General features: G+C 38.0%; 1 protein-coding gene and 1 non-coding gene across 2 annotated transcripts; both read right to left on the minus strand.

Annotated features, from left to right (window-relative positions):
- Positions 1-509: 509 nt before the first annotated feature.
- LOC116206464 lies at positions 510-622 on the minus strand. The gene has a single exon (XR_004156697.1). It is a non-coding gene; the product is annotated as a small nucleolar RNA snoR127 (small nucleolar RNA).
- Positions 623-14,173: 13,551 nt separating this feature from the next.
- On the minus strand, positions 14,174-17,964 carry LOC116204428 (UPF0051 protein ABCI8, chloroplastic-like). Its single transcript, XM_031536497.1, has 2 exons — positions 16,388-17,964; positions 14,174-14,650 (listed from the first exon to the last, which is right to left on the minus strand). Exons 1-2 carry the CDS (start codon positions 17,858-17,860, stop codon positions 14,432-14,434), a joined length of 1,692 nt encoding a protein of 563 aa, XP_031392357.1. The 5' UTR covers positions 17,861-17,964; the 3' UTR covers positions 14,174-14,431.
- Positions 17,965-19,629: the final 1,665 nt, after the last annotated feature.

Raw genomic sequence — 19,629 nt, forward strand, 5'->3', positions numbered from 1 at the left:
TACCATCAATGGTCCTTTCTGCCAACCTCTCATAAAAGTGCCACACAAGTGAGGTAAGCCTTCTGTTTTGCTTGCCTGTCGATGTCCCTGCCTGAGTTCCTGTTGCAGTGTCTTTGATCTCATCTCCAATGACCTCTACTACATCATCATCTTCGTTTATTGTGAATGAAGGATTTTCCTTCCCAGAGGATTCCAAGTTCACCTCCAAATTATTTTCTGAATTCATTATCCCTAAATAAAACAGACAATGAGAAACCGATTAATGCAAATGGAAAAAGAACACGCAAATGAAAGTGTTCGCAACGCATTTCGAAAGGAATTAGAGGCTCTTCAATAAAACAGATAGATAAATAAATTCCTCCTGCACGATTTGCTATGCTGAAAATTTACAACTCTCAGCAAGGATGGCTTCTCTAATTTGGCTTGATGAGATAAGCATTCATGTAGACATGAAGGCCGGCCAGACTAGCAAAAACTAAGGCGAAAATGTGTTGAAGAGGACAAATCTCAGTGGTCAGAAAGCAACCAATCTCGATGATATCAACAGGGAAAACACTTCGATAGAAGGCGGTGCCTTTTGGAGCACATCAATGTCTATTTTGGCTAAATTGCGTCATCCCAGAGAGAGAGAGAGAGAGAGCTGAAACCCATGACTATATGCAATTTGATTTCGCTTCTTCCTAACCGTACAACAACTCACAGCCGCATAGCTTTGTTCGACGAACGAGTCAGATGCAAGCAGAACCACGATGAGTATAACTTCTCGAGAAGACACAACCTCTGACCGGGGAGGGGAGGAGGTTTCAGCTAAACCCGTATTTATAGTCGCATCGGAGAAGAAGAAAATCAAAGACACGAAATGGAAGGAGAGGAATCGACAGCTCCAAGACGACAAATCCACGATGAATTGCAAAGGGTTCAATGCTCTTGGATGGAGAAGCGACAAGGGACTGAAGGAATCTGTGAGATGATTGTGAATGGAGAGGGAAGGAAAGAGCTTGTATAGTACCTGTAACCCTCCGATCCGCTGATGATTATCACTCGGAGAGAGGATCGAGGACCGAGCTGACGTCGCTTCATTTGAGGTCGGAGAGAGGGCTCGAGTCGTGGGTAGCAGTCGCATGGCAGAGGTCGCAGGGTCGAGCAAGGATCGAGGTCGATCGGAACGGCGGAAAGATTCAAGACCGTGGACGATGGAACGGTGGCACTACAAGAAATTTCATTTATTATGACAAAATCTCTTGCCACAAAGAAATGTTTGTCAAAAGAAACAATTATATAGTGATAAAAGATAAGTTTGTCACAATAATTGTCAAATCGCGACAAAAAATAATTCGTCAGCTCATTTTGTCATAAATAATACACTTAAGGTGACAAAATGTGATTTTATCACAATAGTTTGTCACGGTTGTTTTGGCTGACAATTCGTTACGATTCGTAATTGTAATATTGTGACAAAATTATTTCTTTGCGAAAAATTTATCACAAAAAATCATATCAAAATATACAGTGACAAAGATATGCATCACTAGTGACATGTTATATCGTGACAATTGTATTATGTCTCCATAATCTCATTTTTCAACTAATAGCTACAAATTATTTTTCACAATATATAGTATAATTTCTCATGATAAATGATTTTATCAAAAGAATTATTATTTACTTACGAAACATCCTTGATTTTTAAATTTTTAAATAATTTATAATATTCACGAATTCATCATTTTTATTATAAATAAGTACTTTCTGGTAAAATGTGATCATCTATAGAATAATTTCATAATTTTTAATTTTTTCATATTTGTTATCTGCAAAATATAAACTTTAGTTTTTAATTGTTTTTCAAATAATACGATCTCAATGCATTAATTTTTCAATTTTTCAAAGAAAGATCTTGACTCAAAGAAAGATCTTGATCGCAAGTAGCTCATGAGTATCTCGTTTCAGTTACACTCCTTATCTAAGCGATAACTTTGTCATATCTAGCAAACATAAAGTAAATGGACAACCCTTATAAATGTAACTCGTCTATTCTAAGTTCAAATAGAAGTAGTTCTCTTCTTAGACTTGTAATTTGGAATTTCTTTGACATTTTAATATTATAACTTTGGATTAATAGGTTAATATCTATTTGGTGCTCCTTATTCTAGTTGAAAATGTTTGTATTGCTTTTGTTTTTCACTAATTTTGCACCTCCAATTTGGCCTATGATTATAGTATTGGATAAAATGTAACATTCGTCAAATTAACCGTATGAATTATAGATAAAATAATAATGATGAAAGACTTCGTCAATCCTGACGAAAGAATTCGTGAAAAGAGGAATTTAATTTTATAGATTTTTAGAAAATTAATATTTTCAAAAAATTATTAATTATTTCTAATTACGAATATTCAATTTTATTAATTTTGTTATTTTGACGAATATTCGTCATGTATATTATCACGAGATATTTGATTCAAAAGTTATTCGAAAATTAAAGATCAACTTTTCATGACAAACGACATTTATTGCAACGAAATCATCTTAATATTGCGACATTTCATTTTGTCACGATAAAATGATTTATAATTACAAAATTTAACTTTCTCACAATATGTGATATGATATTGTGATAAAGTAATATTTTGTCACGATAAACTTATTAAGACGAGCTTATTCTAACAAAAGCTATGACAAAAAAAATTTGTCACGAGAAACATTTGGTGACAAATACTAACCATATTTTGACAAAATATTTTGTAGTAATAGTCTAATTTTCTTGTAGTGTGGACGCTTGACTCAAGGACTCAGGGTGGAGGCGAAACTGAAGGAGGAAAGGTTACTGAATACTGATTACAGGAAGTCAAGGACAATCGAAGGAGGAAATTTCAAAATTAGGGTTAGTGGAAGGGTATTTTGGTAAATTCAGTTAAATAAACGGGTTAACGGGTTACACGATTAAATAACATGATTAAACACGTCTAAATAAACAAGTTTAATCGTGTATAATCGGGTTACACGGGTTCAACCCGTTAAGACACGCTTATTAATCGTGTCTAAACGGGTTCAACCCGTTTAGGCCGAATATCAAAAAACCCTAACCCGAATCCGTTTAACTTCGTGTCGTATCCATGTCGTGTTATCATGTCGTGTCAAATACTGCCGGCCCTATGTAAAGCTATTGATGCTGGCAGGTACCACCACGTTCAGCGATTGGAACGTGGGATGTCCTTGATTGGTGCCATAGATGTTACCCCGGAATGAATGCTTGGCTTAGCTTCATCAAGGGCACTCTTAAAGCATTGTTCAAAGCCAAACAGACCACCATTGGTTATCGAGACGCTAATGACTCGTCCAACCATTTGTCGGCATAGTTATGCAAATGGACCCAAAAACTTATCAAATGCAAGTTTGATACTAAGCTTCAGGTCTCGAGGAATTATCTTCTCTCCTATGTGGTAGAAAATTATGACTCACAATTCTATCCTTACTCCTTTTATCATTACCTCCAGGAATTAGCTCGTGGCACCACTAGGATGGCTAGGATAAGTGAGCAATTTAACTTTGCCAAGGAGAAAATGTCTAAAGCAGAGGAGCATCTAGCTAACTTGCATGGCGAATATCAAACTTCTTGTGCCTTGCAGCTTACGATAATGGAGAATGCGGATTATTTCATCAATAAATTCTGCTCCAAATTTTCTGAAGAAGCTACTCCACCTACCTCTTACTACTTGAATTACTTCTCCGATGATTTTGATGGAGAGGAGTAATACTAGAAAGATCCACCTTGCTAGGCTTAGTAGAGATATTATTTTAGTCTCTAACTTTTACTAGCTGTTTTTGCTTGCCATTTCTGTTTCTTTAACGACAGTTATTTATGTGTACTTTACTTTCTCCATTATAAATGAATGGCTCCAATTCAGGTATCAGCATCTCAGATATTGCTTCCACAATTCAGGATATTTTTCTTGAATTTCCTTCGAATATTTGTCCCAAATAAATGGCACAAATTTCTTCAAATACTTGCCATTCATTTGCCTGGTCACCTATGGTTGATTAGGCTTACTAATTAGATTAGCATTCTTACTTATTACTAATTGTACGTGATAAGGTCCTTCCTAAGTATGTGATCATTTGCCTAGTATATGGCTTTTATGACCTATTGAAAATATCATCTTCCAAACAAAGTCACTTGTCTTGAAAGATTTTGGGTGTTCTCTTTTATCGTAAGCACGTTCAACCCTGGATTTTTTATGTTTGATCCTATCATGAGCCCTTACCCTTTTGACATCAAGATTAGCCAATTCGGAGATCACGACTTCTCTATGCTCTTGCTCACTGAGTAGGTCTTGGAACACGACTCTGAATGATTCGGCCACCACCTCACTCGGAAGGACGACGTCCAATCTGAATGTAAGTGAGTAAGGAGAAGCCCTAGTGGACTGTTTTTAGCATGTTCCTAAAATCCTATAACACATTAATCAACACCTCGTGCCAATTACATTCCGATCAATAGATTTTTGGATTGCCCTTTTGATAAATTTGTTGGTCGATTCAGCCTACCCGTTGGCCTGCGGGTAATATGCCGACAAATGAACCAACTTAATTCCGAAAGTATTGGCAAACTCTTGAATTTCGTCTCCAGTGAAGACGGTTGCTTGGTCAAGCGTAATAGTTTGAGGAAGTCCAGACCGAGATATAATCATTTCTTTAATGAATTGATTCACATCTTTCTGATTAATGGACTTATATGGCTTAGCCTCTACCCACTTTGTAAAATAATCAGTGGCAACTAAGTTATACACGTGTTGCATACTTGAAGCAAGATTGACCTCTCTAATAATGTCCATAGCCCAACTTTTAAATGGCCAAGTTTTGATAATGGACTTTAATTTTGTTGTCAGTGCTCAAGTAATATTGCAAAACTTTTGACAAGTTTCACAACCTCTAGCATAATCTAAACAACTTTTATATATTTGTGGCCAATATACACTGTGTCTCCAGAGAACTCGTTTCATTTTGTCTCCAGCAACATGAGCCTCACACAATCCTTCATGAACTTCTGCCATCACTTTAAGGGTAGTATCCCAACCAAGGCATCTTAGAAGCATGCCATCTACCGTCTTCTTATATAGCTCATTTCCTACCAAAATATAGCTTTTGGTTTAATGGCCTCTTTGGTAGATGTTGCATTTTGCAATTGGTCAATGATGGTTTTTCTCCAATCTCAGGACACACACCTCGTGTTATTCATCTTGTTTACTTAGAATGAGTTCACCATGTTGGGCTAGGTGATCGATGGACACTTCCATTCTTGATGTCATCAGAGCTAGACAATTGGCTTGCCTGTTGGCAGCTCTCGGGGCGTGACTTAATATCACATCATCGAAGCTCTCAAGACACTTTATGACGTTTTCCAAACATCTTGCAAGCACTTGATTCTATCACTTATAAACTCTAGCAATTTGGTTTATCACCAGCTGAGAATCTCCTTTAATTTCCGTGGTCCTAGCACCCAATTTGTGACACAATATCCAATCTCAAGATAAGGGCTTCATATTCTTCCTGTTTATGAGTGCATTCTTCTAGAATAAAACATGATATGTGGTGAGGAATCCCAATCGGTGATATGATCACTACACTTATTCCTCTTCCTTTGCTATTCTTGGTGCCACCAAGCCATAGTTTTCATGGCACAAACTCGATATAGGCAACTTCTTGACAAGAATAGCCAATAAAATCTACCACGACCTGCCCTTTTATGGCCATTTGCTTTACTACCTCAATATGAAATTAAAGCAAATAAAGCCTCCTATAATCTCCCTTGTGTAAAAGGAATATCAAATAAGTATTTAAGGACATCATGCGCAGTTATTACTTAATTTCATAAGTTAAAGTGTACTGCCTTCATTTCTTAATTGGAAAGTATAATGCTAAGCATAATTGTTCCGCGAGAGGATATCTTTGTTTCGCATCGTTCATTAACCTGCTCAGATAAAAGACAATATGTTCTTTTCTTTAATCATCATCATGTGCCAACATAGCCCCTATGAACCTTTTAAAAATCGCCACATAAAGTTTCAAGGGTTTCCTGGATTTTGGAGCAATTAATACAGGTAGTGAACTTAAGTACCTTTTGATTTCATCAAAGGCCTTGTGGTATTCTTCAGCCCATACAAATTCATCCTTACCTTTTGCTTTCAACAAAGATAAGAAAGGTTGTGCTTTGGCGGCCAAGTTGGAATATGAATTTTCTTAAATAGTTCACTGACCCAAGGAACCTCTATAATTCTACTTTTGATCGATGTGGCTCAGATTCTAAAATAACTTTAGACTTGTTAGAATCAATCTCAATTCCTCATTTTTGGATGGTAAATCCTAAAAATATTTCAACCTCAGCGTCAAAAGCACATTTGAGGGGGTTTAACTTAAGCTTATGAGTTCGCATTCTAATGAATGTTTGATCTAATTCGGCCAAATGCCCATGCTTCTCTTTGGATTTGACGATGATGTCATCAATGTATACTTTCAAAGTGTTTCTTATAAGGTCATGAAAAAGGGCATTCATAACCCTCTGATAGGTGGCTCCCGCATTTTTCAAACCAAAGGGCATTACTACCCACTTGTAAATCCCTGTTGTTAGGACAATGGAAAGCAGTTTTATGAATGTCATTTTCATTAATATAAATTTGATTATATCCAGAATACCCATCCATTAATGACATGATCTCATGGTTTGCTACTAAGTCAATCAGCACGTTTATAATCAGGAGTTATAGTCGATAATGTCTCCAGTGTCTCTAATAGACCCAAAGTGATAGCCTGCTCAAGCGTAATGTCTAAATCTCTATCTTTTATCTTATTACAGATCACGCTTCGAAAGACCATGCATTTATCTGTGGTGTGGCTCTCATTATGATGCCATCTACAGAATTTGTCGCGCTATTCTAAGGGAATAGTCACCACGAAAGGAAACTAGGGTTGTCTAGTGGCTACCATGTAGTCAAACAACTCATTAGCAAGGGCTGTTTTGTTTTCGTCCACCTGCCAAGCATCCACATGGTTCTGATTTAATAAATTGAAACTAATTATTTCAATCATATTGACTTCCTGAATGACTAGAAATGGATCTTTATCAATAGCCATATCGTACTTCTTTTTGGGAAATTCGAGCTCCTTAGACTCAATCTTATCTTGAATCAAGTTTCTATACAGCACACTTGATAGAAGAATGAGTAAAAGAATCATGTCATTCGCAATATTCTCTACCTTTGAAGTCTTGATCATTAAGAACTTTTCGCTTGCCTTTGACCTTAATCTTACTATTAGCCTTAAGCCAATCGAAGATTTGGTCAGTCTTAGTAATATCAAATGAATATTTTCTTTCAGCCTTGTCTTTGACTAACTTTTGGGCTTTGACATCCCTATGAGTCAAGGCTTCACAAATAATGGAATCTCCCTTAACAAATTCAGCCATTTCAACATCATACTCTTCATTATCAGAGTCAGAGTGAATGTAGTAATTCTGATAAAAGACACAAACATTCCTTTTGCCAGTTTTTTTTCTTTTAGCAAATTTTCACATTGTAAAGCTCTAGTGGCTAACTCATAAAGATCTACAAATTTAAAGCCAATGAACTTATCTCTAAGGTCTATGCTTATGCTTTGGTAGGCCATAGTAGCATAGTCTATTTCAGAGACAATAGCCCTACACTTGATTTTGGCTTTCTTGAATCTCTTAATGTAATCCATAATAGTTTCCCCATTCTTTTGTCTGATTTAGGCCAGATCTCCTACAATTACTCCTAAATTAGATTTGGAGAAATATAGAGCAAACATTGTTTACATATCTTCCCAGCTATGAATAGACCTCTCAAGAAAACACAAATACCAAGTGAAGGCTACTCTAATCAGAGACATCGGGAACATTCTTAACTTTAGAGCCCCATTATTGGAAGCCTCTTTACACTAGCAAGTAAATCTAGCCAGGTGTTCAACAACCATAACATCATCCTCTCCAAAAAATCTAGAGAAGTCATGGATTTTATATCCAGGAGGGAAAGGTTCATCATCTACCCACTCAGGATGGGGTGGATTAGGCAATTGAACTAACACTGGATCATGAATTATTGCATTGGCTCTCTTGTCCACAGTAATGGTAGTTTGTTCTACTTGAGGCATTTCATTCATAGCATCAGCCCTAATGTTTGGCATTATCTCCTCTAGTATTGTGTCAAGTCTATTCCTATTGCTAGCCTTGTAATTGGTATGTCTGAAATCACCATGGGTAGTCTTGACATCCAGGGAATGAGATATTTTGCTTAATCTAGCATTATGAGGATAGGTTGGCTCAAATGGCCTGATTTGAGGTTTGTACTACCGAAATAGGAAGAGACATAATGATTTGGCCAGCTGCTCCCTCTACTGCTCATGTTCCTTAGTGAACCCTCTGGATCTCTCATAGTACAGTCTGAGAAGTGAACTCAGCGACTACTAGCTCTAGGGCCATCATTAGTGGAACTTCCTATCCTAGGAGGGGGATATGAAGCACTAGGAGGCCCTAGCTCAAACATAGATTCTTTCCCCCTAGCCATTGAATTTGCCAAACAGTGGGTGTCCAAACCCTTGTGAGGCAGTTTCTCTAATTAAATTAGCTAGCATTTCATTCATATTTGATTTGACCCCGCCAATCTGGGATGTGATCAATAGATCAATGTGCCTCAACACATTTTGCATCTCATCTCAAGAAGGACTCTTTTCTTGCAAGATACTTTAATAAGTTTGATCAAACATAGATTTATATTTTCCTATCTCGCATTTCATTATGAGGAACTGTTGATTCAGTCCGTGGGTTGTCGCTAGACTATTCTGCTCGGTGACGAGCTGAAGTTTCAGCCTCAGCCTGGGGAGTGACTCCTCGAGGAGTCTATTCTGACTGAATGTCAGTACTTGATTAAGAAACAATAGGGTGATTATCGGGTTCTTTTTCACTATCCAGATCAACAAGAACATTAGTTCCCTGATCTGCCGTTAAGGTTATAGTCTCCTAAGGGCTAAGGGGATCAATGTGATCCTCTTCTTGCATGCATGAGTTGGGATTATGCTTTTTAGGCGGCATCTCTCTAAAGACTTGAAGATCTACCTCTCACTATAGCCGCTAGAAAAACTCTTTGCAAATTTTGACAGACTAGTGAAGGCAGTTTCCAATTTTTAGTTTTCTAAAGGACTTCTTTATGATAAAAACCCTATGGATTCTTTTAGGTAATGCTTTGCTTACAAGGACTACGTGACAATAGAGAGAAACACGATTGCAAAGCAATTAAATGAGAATGAATTGCGATTTTCAATAACAATACAAGAATTACAATTGGAAAATTAAAATATAACAGACTCAAAATAAAGTTACAGATGATGGCCTACTCCGCTTTCTATTGATAAAGGTAGTTTAGGCTTTGGAAACCTTCACTCAAGCTCAGCCAAGTTCAACGATTTGGAAGAATTATGACCACGTTGAGATGCTCGAAAGCAAATACCGTGGGATGGTGAACAACCTTCTTGAACAAGGACTGAAAGAGTCGTGACATTATCGTTGATGAATGCTCTTACCGCCACAGACTTTGAACTTGAATCGTTGATGGATAAGTCATACTGCTAGAAGTTCAGTTATCTAAATTACTCTACTACTATGATAAGAGGGAAGATGTCCCCAAGCTAAGCTAAGCTGCAATATATCAATAGTTGTGTGTTGAATTATTGTTGTTTCGATATCAGGAGATCAGCTAGTATTTATAGGCCTTCAAGCTCCCCTGGTTGTTATGTTGGTTTCTTTGAGGTGCAGATTATGTGCAAAGTGGCTAAAACGAACTTCCTTGCTGATTAAGGAAAATCTTTGTGTGCTCCCTATTCCAAGTAAATCCGTTAGTAACCGTCTGGGTTGTGTCTTTCACGCACATTTTTCACGTGATTTTATCCTTGAGGGTCATGTCTTCGTTTTATCCATGTGAAATGATTGCCAAATCGTTGTTCTCCCACTCAAAGTGATTCGGCCGAATGAGTCATTCGATTATCTTTCACTCGTAGATGGTCCGACCAACCATATCATTCTTTCTATCTTCAAAACGCAGCGTATTATCTCCCTATGCTAGACGACACAAGAATTCGAGTCATGAACTTATTAGTTACTGCAAACAAGTCCCTGATCTTTATCTATTTATACTAGTGACCCCGAATATATTGGCCTATCAGATTCCTGTACGTGGCATGGGTTGAAAAACTAACTTTGTGCTAGCAACAGATTCGATTCTCATATTACTTCTTTATTAACTATTAGTATTTCTATTCCAATATGCTATGCTCAATCGAGCCATTCATGGTATATAAAGACCTAATTACTTTTTACCATCAATCTAATATTATTATTTTTATGGGGTTTTTACCTAAAATGGCACATGATTTGTCCGTTTTGTCAAATCTATCCTATGCTTTTTTTTTGTCAAATCTATCCCATGGTTTACTTTTTGCATCAAATATATCCCGGCGTTATCTTTTTCGTCAACATCTAACGGCCGTGATGACGTGGCACGTGGAGAAATAGTGGGCCACAGTTGCCACGTAAGCGCCACATCAGCGCGGCCGTTAGATGTCGACGGAAAAGATAACGCCGGGATAGATTTGATGCAAAATGTAAACCATGTGATAGATTTAACAAAAAAAAAACATATGATAGATTTGATAAAACGGACAAACCATGTGCCATTTTAGATAAATACCCATTTTTCAATTAATGATTCCAGCGCTTTCTACAAAAGTTGTGCGGTATCAACCGAACTAGGCAACATCGATTTTAATTGCCAATTGCCCTTTTTTTCCTGCCTTCTCCCTCTAGATTTTATATTAGAAATTTATCTATATGAAAATAAAATATATATTTTATATGAATGATGTGATAATTAAATAAACATGTTTTCTCATACAATCATATGTTATTATTTAGATAAGAGTTCAATTTTGTAATAATCTCCTCATTTATCGGATGGTTAAATTTACAAAAATATCATTTATTCTTAATTTAGATACCATACAATTTAAAATAAAATAGAAAAATTGACGGACAATATTGTCATTCCTTCCCTTTCCTCTCATGTGTAAATAAAAAAATATTGGTTGAGTGTTACTCATCCACTAACAACCAATTCGAATGCTTGTCAGTAAGAATACATAGCCCCGTTATGGAGTCAATTTTCCACTTTCAAACATTCTTGTTGGGTGAGAAAGAGAGACAGAGAGAGACGAGAAGCAGGCGAATGGTGGCTCGAGCCGACCACCACCACCTAATCAAGGTCACCGGTGGCCTCACGGGGGCGGTGTTTGCCGGAGTTTGGCCACCAACGCCCCCTCTCCCTTTCTTCGCACATCAATTTTGATTTTTTTTCTTTGTAAATAATTTATAATATTATTTTTATTTTGAGAAATTGAAAATATAATTTAGGGCATCTTGATCATATCGGTCTCATGTCTCAATCCTATGCATACCTTAGCATTTATCACGCACTCATAATCCCATAGCGCCCTCGCAATCCTGCTCTTATAATCTATTTAAACCGAGCGACCAAATGTAGCATAAAGTCGCGCCTGTTCGCACTATTTATGAATTACATAAAAGCACGTAAATCATGCATCCTTGAACGTGGAACTTCAAACTCCCACAGCACGCTAGCCATCCGTTGTCCGGTAGCTTACCTCATTATATTTTGTTTATTTTAGTATATACATTCTGGTAAACTGTCATGCTTTATATGCATTCAATACAATTAATTTATGCTTGGAAATTAATGGATGTAGAGATGGGCCCGGAGAAATTCGACCAACCAAAAAGTGAATGTAGCGCAATGGCGTATGTTCTCACTTGACAATTGAGAGATTATAAGTTCGATACTCAGTGGGACTAGTCGTGCCCCTTTTGTTAACTACTAAAATTTCTATTTTTTTGTACTAAACCAGAGATCTCTTTTATAACTTAAAAGAAAAAAATTTGACCGACCATGCATGGCACGCGAGCATGCACACATATATATTCCACAACTTAATTAATAAACGAGTGATTAGAGGTCGCCCCAATTGCAACATTAAACTACACAATTATGAAGGTTTAACTTAATTCATCAACGGTTCCAATACGTCAGACCCTCTAGTCTATAATAAAAAAAAGAACAAATGAAGGATGACGTGGGAAAGTGTAGGCCAAATGAAGAGTCTGACTTTCCAAAGAATACAAGATTTACAAATAGGGTAATCCAAAAACTTATTGCAAATGCCTGTCAACTAAGATCTTGGGGTTTAATATTAATGGTGAAACTATCTGTACTCTTTTATTAGTTATTATAATTTTTATTTTATTGTACTAATCTCATTGATCTCTCTTGTAACTAGAAAAAGAAAAAAAAAAGTCTAAATTTCCAAAGAATAAAAGATTTTCAATTAGTGGAATCTAAAGACTTATTGCAAATGCATATCACTTTTCTATATTCCAAGAGTTACTAACTTTTTACCCCATAATTAAGGAGGTTTATGCGACAAAAATGAGAGGAGATGGGAAATAAATATGAATGGAAGTTCTACCGATAAGAATTAGAACTAGAATCTCTTGACTCTAAAAAAAAACAAATTTTAATATATTACTCCAATTCCCATTTTTTAATATTAGAAGTATAAAAATTTTTGTCATTACATACTTTTTTTCAATTACAAAAGAGACATATCGATTTTGTACAATAAAATAGAAATCTCAATATCTAATAAAGGGGACGAGTAGCCCCACGAAGTATCGAACATTCAACTTCTAGATAACCAGGTGAGAGTGTATACCATGTGCTACATGCCCTTTGATTTTGTCATTACATACTTATTTCGATTTTCAATATATGATAGGTAATTTCATTTTATTTTTATTTCAAAATCATTTTACTTATATCAATTTTAAATTAATTAAATAACAATTTGAATTAGGAGAATAGACTATTATGTTATAAGAAAACGACATATATATCCTCAATAAGATACAAATGTAAAAAAAAGAAAGATTCATCTAGAAATATAGACATAAAAGAATAAATGTCATAGTTATATTTTTCTAGGAATTATTTATCCATGAAAATAACGTTTGACAGAATAATAGAAATCGCAAACCAACCACCACCTTCACCGAGGCAAACAAAGCTCTTTGATATTAGATTTTTCTTTAATTACCTCATGAGTTTTGAGCTCTTAAAACCCCTTCTTCTTATTCTCCAAAACAAGTCATCGGGGATCAACCAGTCAAATGACATCGAAGTTCGCCTTAATCCTGGCCTCATTACCATTGATACTCTTTGGCAGCAGGCTACGGCACATTTGAAGGCCCCACCTTCTCGACCAACATGTTCATTACCGGGTGCTCAAGAACCTCACTCTTAAGGAATGCCGAGCCCCGAGACCCGAGTGGTGAGTTAACCATGGAAACATAGCACGAATCAAATTATTCGGGGTTGTTAGCTAGATAGGGGCTGTAGTTGAATATTTTGTCAGAGACTCGGGCCTTTCAGAATTGAAGTGGCAATGAAAGCTTAATTTCATTCATCAGTATATACAGACTCCAACACACCAGTCATGGCAAATAGCTACGGAAATGGAAAAGAAGAATTACATAGCCTAATCTGCCTAATGTATGGCTAAATAATATGGTACATGAATAAATGAGAATCAGAAGAAAATCTTCCAATATTAGGGTCTAACTTTAGTAAGAATTGCAAGGCCATCATGGATCTTAACCGATGAAAGTTGCACTGACTGTTTGAGGGATTCCTTTTGAATAATAGAACTCACGGAGCTTGGGTGATGACATAACGGGTGCCACTCCACCTCATCGACAGCAGGAGTAACACATGCATTCCCCAAGAGATCGGCCAATTTCTTGGTGGAAAAGTTACCGACTCTAATCGCCTAAGCCTCAGCCGAACCGCAGAGTCCTCCCATTGTCCTCCCAAGTGCTTGCAATGTCGCCCTTATGACATGAGATGATTCAGTCAAACAGGGAAACGCATCTCCAACGGCAGGCAGATGAACAAAATAATGGCAGGAGCTGAACTAACAGTAACAGCAACCGTTCATTACGAAAGAATTTGTGTATACTCATCAGGAAAGGATTAACCATGGGCCCCAACTTCGGATAATTACTTCAAAGAACAGAGGAAGAAGCTATGAACTAGTTTCCAGAGACTGATGACATACGAATAGAGACCAATATACCTCATCCATTCATATATCATACATTTACATTACAGAACAGTTCTGCAGCAGAAATTTTGCTCGAAAAGCACTTCAGACGCCATTCTAGTCTTAGACAAATCTCAAGTTTCCTTTCCTTTTCCACTTATTCTATTTTTGCCCCCCTTAAAGTTTGGCCTTTAATTAACCGACAGATCCTTCAAGCTTTATGCTCATGAGCTGGTGGACCTCGGCCCCAAACTCGTCAGGCAGCTCGTTGAAGACGTCCTTGCAGAAACCTGAGATTATAGCAGCCATAGCTTTCTCGTAGTCAATTCCCCTTTGTTGGAAGTAGAACAGCTGGTCCTCCCCGATCTTTGAGGTACTTGCCTCATGTTCAATTCGAGCTGTTGGATTCTTCACCTGTCCCAAGTCAAGGTACAAATTTTAGGTATTTAAGGGACAATAACATTGGCACTATCAGATGATATAACTGAATCCACTATCAGTTTCAGTTTTTTGACGAGTTTATGCTTGATACGACCTAAGAAGCATGTACATGGGACTTTTCATGAGCTGAACATCTGGTTCACATACTAAAGTGTGAGGATCCATGCTCACTGTGAACCGGCTAAATCTTCTAGAGAGTAATAGTGGCTTTCAACAAGAACGCACTGAAAATTGTCAAATGGGATTCTCTACAATGCAAGGGCATGACTGGTGCAGTTTCATGAAAAAAGGGAATTGCTATAAATCAGTTAGTGACACAAAATGTAAGGTCCAAATCTAGACCGGAAACAGTGCATGGGCACTAAGAACCAAGAAATATGACCGAGCAAGCACCATAGTCAGCCATACTTTGACCCGTCTTCAATCAGGAGACGGAAATACAGAGAACTAAGAGAACATAAAAGGAAACACATTTAGAAAAGGTTAAATTAAATAACAGCAAAGACGCTTCATTTATGAAACAATTTCACTTTCTTACTTCCATGGGTTCTTCAAAATAATTGGCACAGTTTCAATAGACACGGTCAGTAATATTTTTATTACACAAATTGGGGATAAGGAAGTAATTAGGGTGCTTAGATAGGAATCCGGCTTGTCACGAGGAAGAAAAGTTGGAATGGGTTGAAAAGGTCCCAATCCACACCCAAACCAACTTGCATTAACCACTGCAGCAAAGTTGCCCCCACATCAATTAAGATTATCTATGTGCTATTTCATGCGCGCTCTGAAGTATTAATAAATTTATATAATAATAATAGTTCTATGGCTATAGAGAAAACCTGTATCTTCTAAAGTTTAACCAACAGGTGATGTTTTTCTTATGCTGTCACAAGGTTCTCGAACATTTTCTAAATGTAATAACGCCAAAGCAAATGCTTAGGAGAACTAGGAATGACAAAAAAGATAGAAACAAATTGAGGCAAATAGGACCGCGACATCAAGCATTACGTGCTTATCTAGCAAGACATCAATGTAGCTTTTATTCACTTTTCACCCGCATGGCATGAACTCTACTAGCTTAACTCCATTTTACAAGGGTAATCCCATGTCCTAGACGTCATTTCAAATTTGCCTCTCCCAATTTTTCAAAATACATGAATCGGGTCCAACGAATTAATTCAAGTAGATTTCACAAATCTGTTAAGAACTCTCACTTGGATACAACCCACTGCAACTACAACACCTTCCGCACATGGTTATCTTAGGTCTTTCCCTCAATAAACTAGTAATCTGGTTCTCTAGTAGTTGGAATTTCTAAAGCACTTCTCATGAAGAACAGAGACATTGGAATTTTCCATGATCAGATGGGTAGATTTCCAAGAGGGATGTACAACTACCTAATTGAGTAGTTAACGTAATTGAGTTAATCAAGAGATATCAATCTATCAGAAGGAAATGAGTAACTACTTCTCAACTATTTACTTATGCAGCTAATAAATAAATATATGTATATGCATATACATATATATATATATATATATATATATCTAGATGGAATTATATCAATTTTTGAAATTACGTTTTGTAGTCTATTAAATCCAAACTATCAATCTCCATCACACAAGCCATATAAATGACGTTGAGATAGATATACAACCTGTAAAGTTATGGTGCTTATTGTTGATGATATAGCCAATTAAAGCTACTAACCTGGATATAAGGATAAGTGTTTGCAGCAGCTTTGTCACCAATAAGCATTGAATCACACTGAGAAGAGTTCCGAGCATTCTCTGCCTTCGATTGGACCTGAACCAGCCCCCTGTAACAGTTCCTCGACTTTCCTGCAGAAATACCCTTTGAGATAATCCTGCTCCTTGTGTTCTTCCCTTTATGTATCATCTTTGTCCCAGTATCAGCTTGCTGGTGATTGTTCGTCAAAGCAACAGAATAGAACTCCCCAACTGTGTCATCTCCCTCTAAAACCACACTCGGGTACTTCCAGGTGATTGCAGACCCTGTCTCCACCTGTGTCCATGAGATCTTCGAGCGAGCTCCAGCACAAACGCCCCGTTTCGTAACGAAGTTGTATATGCCGCCCTTTCCTTCCTCATCCCCAGCATACCAGTTCTGCACAGTTGAGTACTTGATCTCAGCTCCCTCTGCACAATAGAGCTCGACCACAGCAGCATGGAGCTGGTTCTGGTCATAAGAAGGGGCCGTGCAGCCCTCCAAATACTCCACAAAGCTGCGATCATCCGCGACTATCAGAGTCCTCTCAAATTGCCCCGTCTCCATTGCATTTATCCGAAAATACGTCGAGATCTGCATCGGGCACTTGGTGTCCTTGGGGATGTAACAAAAGGACCCATCACTGAATACCGCAGAGTTCAGGGCAGCGTAGTAGTTATCCCCGATTGGCACGACTTTCCCCAGATACTCCCTAACTAAATCAGGGAACTCCCTAATTGCCTCCGAAATTGAGCAGAATATAACACCCGCCTCTCGCAATTTCTCCCTGTGAGTCGTGGCGATGGAAACACTGTCAAGAACGGCGTCCACCGCAACATTTGCCAATCGGTTCCTCTCGTTCAGGGGCACGCCCAACCTATCGAAGTACTTGAGCAGCTCGGGGTCGGCTTCATCGAGGCTATTCAAGGTGGGTTTCTTCTTCGGGGCGGAATAGTAGCAAAGGTCCTGGAAATCAATCGGCGGGTACCGGTTGTCTGACCAATTGGGCTCCTTCATAGTCATGAACTTATCAAAGGCCTTCAACCTAAACTCAAGCATCCATCCGGGCTCTTCCTTGAGCTCCGATATCAGACGGACGGTCTCCTTCGTGAGCCCCTTGGGGATCGAGAAAGAGTCGATGTCCACGGCGAAACCGTACTTCTTGTTGTAATCGTTGAACCGAAGAATCTGGGAAATCTTCTCATCGTAAGTGGAGGTCGAAGTCGAGGGATTACCTAGGTTAGGGCCCGAATCGGAGGAGGGCTTGGTGTCGTACCCGACATCGGCACGGACCTTGAACTGCTGCTGCCGCTGGTGCTGCTTCTTGATGGTGCGATTTAGGGTTCTGGGGAAGGAAAGCTTGGAGCTTTCGAATTTCGGGAGTAGCCCTTTCGGGGGATCAGAGGGGGGTTGGGCGGTGAAGCGAGAGATGCCGTTGGTGAGCAGAGAAGCCATTGTTGTGGCTCGGAAGAGAGATGGGAGGAAAGAAGGAATGAGCGTCAGTAACAAACAGATATGTTCGCTGTTTCGAGGTTTCCAGAGCTAGAAGAAGGTGGGCGTTAATTGTCAGCCATAGGTGGACTCTGACTCGTGGACGGCACGAACCTTTTCTTCAAAATTTCACTATTCCCATTTTACTTTAATTTTATCTTTTTATTTTACTTTTTTTTTTTCACAAGATTCCACAACTTACTTTAATTTTATCGTATGTTGCCGAATTTAAAAAAAAAAAAAATTTCGCACGTATTAAAATGTGACGGGAAGTTAACATGATATTCCTTTTATGAAGGCTAATGAATTAAATAATTATAAATAAATCTAGCAAAAAATAACTTAACAAAGTAAATATAAAACTAGTCTTATAACTTTTCCATTGCACAGGCATTGTATCTTTTTAACCTTAAAGGCATCAGATAAATTGTTAAACTTACCATGACTATATGTAGGGGCGGATCCAACATTATGGCGGGGGGCAATTGCCTCCCCCTGGCATTGCGCCAATTTGTTGGAATTGCGCCCCCCACCCCCCACCCCCCCTGCGAGATCTCCCCAATCCCCACCACATATTAAAAAATTCCTCTTATTAAAAAAATCAATTTTAAGTTACTATTATCTTTGCTTGGGCAGGAAAAGAAGACAGATTCACAGTAACAAAGAGACAAGACAAGAGGCTAAAAGAGCCCCAGCAAGCCACACACGGTAACAGTAGTTCTGTGACAGAAGTTTCTCCAGTTTTTGCTTCTCTCAACCATGTTCTTCTCGGAATCTCGGCTATGGTACGTCTTTCTTTTGCCTATTGTATAGCGTTAGATTCTCGGCGAGGATCATTCGCTTTTGCAATGCGATAGCTTTGACAGAAGTCACAGAACGGTCAGATTGTAGAAAAGACCGAATGTCCCTCAGTAAAACTATGGAAGGATAACAGGCCGTTGGAGGTTCCCGTTCCTCTAATCCTCTGTAAAAGCATGGAGACAAAAGAGAAAATTGTAGAGAACTAACTGTTAATGAAGGTGACATATTAATGGAGGTGGGCCAGGTGGCTATTAATAGGCGTTGTAGGAAAATGGAAACATTGAGCAACTTCCCTTATTAAACTATAGGGATTAAATCATTAAACTAAGCTCTGATGTGTCCACATGAATATCAACTACCAAACTTTGTAGTTCATGTGCATTAAGTTATGTGCAGTGGTCGATGGTGGCGGTTGTGACAGTTTTGTTTCAGCAAAACGAAAGGCTGTGGAAATAATATATATGGTTTGTAGGCTGACATTCCTAGCTTCTTTTGGTATGTTTTCCGATATATTTCCAATCTCAGGCTCTTCTGTGTTCAGTTGCTTAAGCAGATGTTATCATTATGTGGAAGTTTATATATCAGAGAATCGAAACAAAGAAAACGGACCTAAAAGATGTTAATATCCTCTTGTGAGTTCTTGCAATTAGTTTATAGTTTTGATCAGGTTCATGTGAGTTTGCTCTTAGTTAGGCCTGATGTTGGCTCTGAAGCATTTACAAATTACCAGGAGCCGGCCTGTCTCTAAGTTTAGGCTTTAACATCTCATAATTCACTTGTTGTAGTATGAGACTCTGAGGGAATGAGGGAAAAGATCGGATTTCTAGCGGAGCAGTAAACTATAATCTTCTTCGTGTCCTCTCCTTCATTTGTAAATGTAAGTCTATGATGTTTAATCTTCGCTTCTCTCAATTCTCATACAGCATAAGAGT

This window comes from Punica granatum, chromosome 4, assembly GCF_007655135.1.
Source record: "Punica granatum isolate Tunisia-2019 chromosome 4, ASM765513v2, whole genome shotgun sequence".
Classification (NCBI taxonomy): domain Eukaryota; kingdom Viridiplantae; phylum Streptophyta; class Magnoliopsida; order Myrtales; family Lythraceae; genus Punica; species Punica granatum.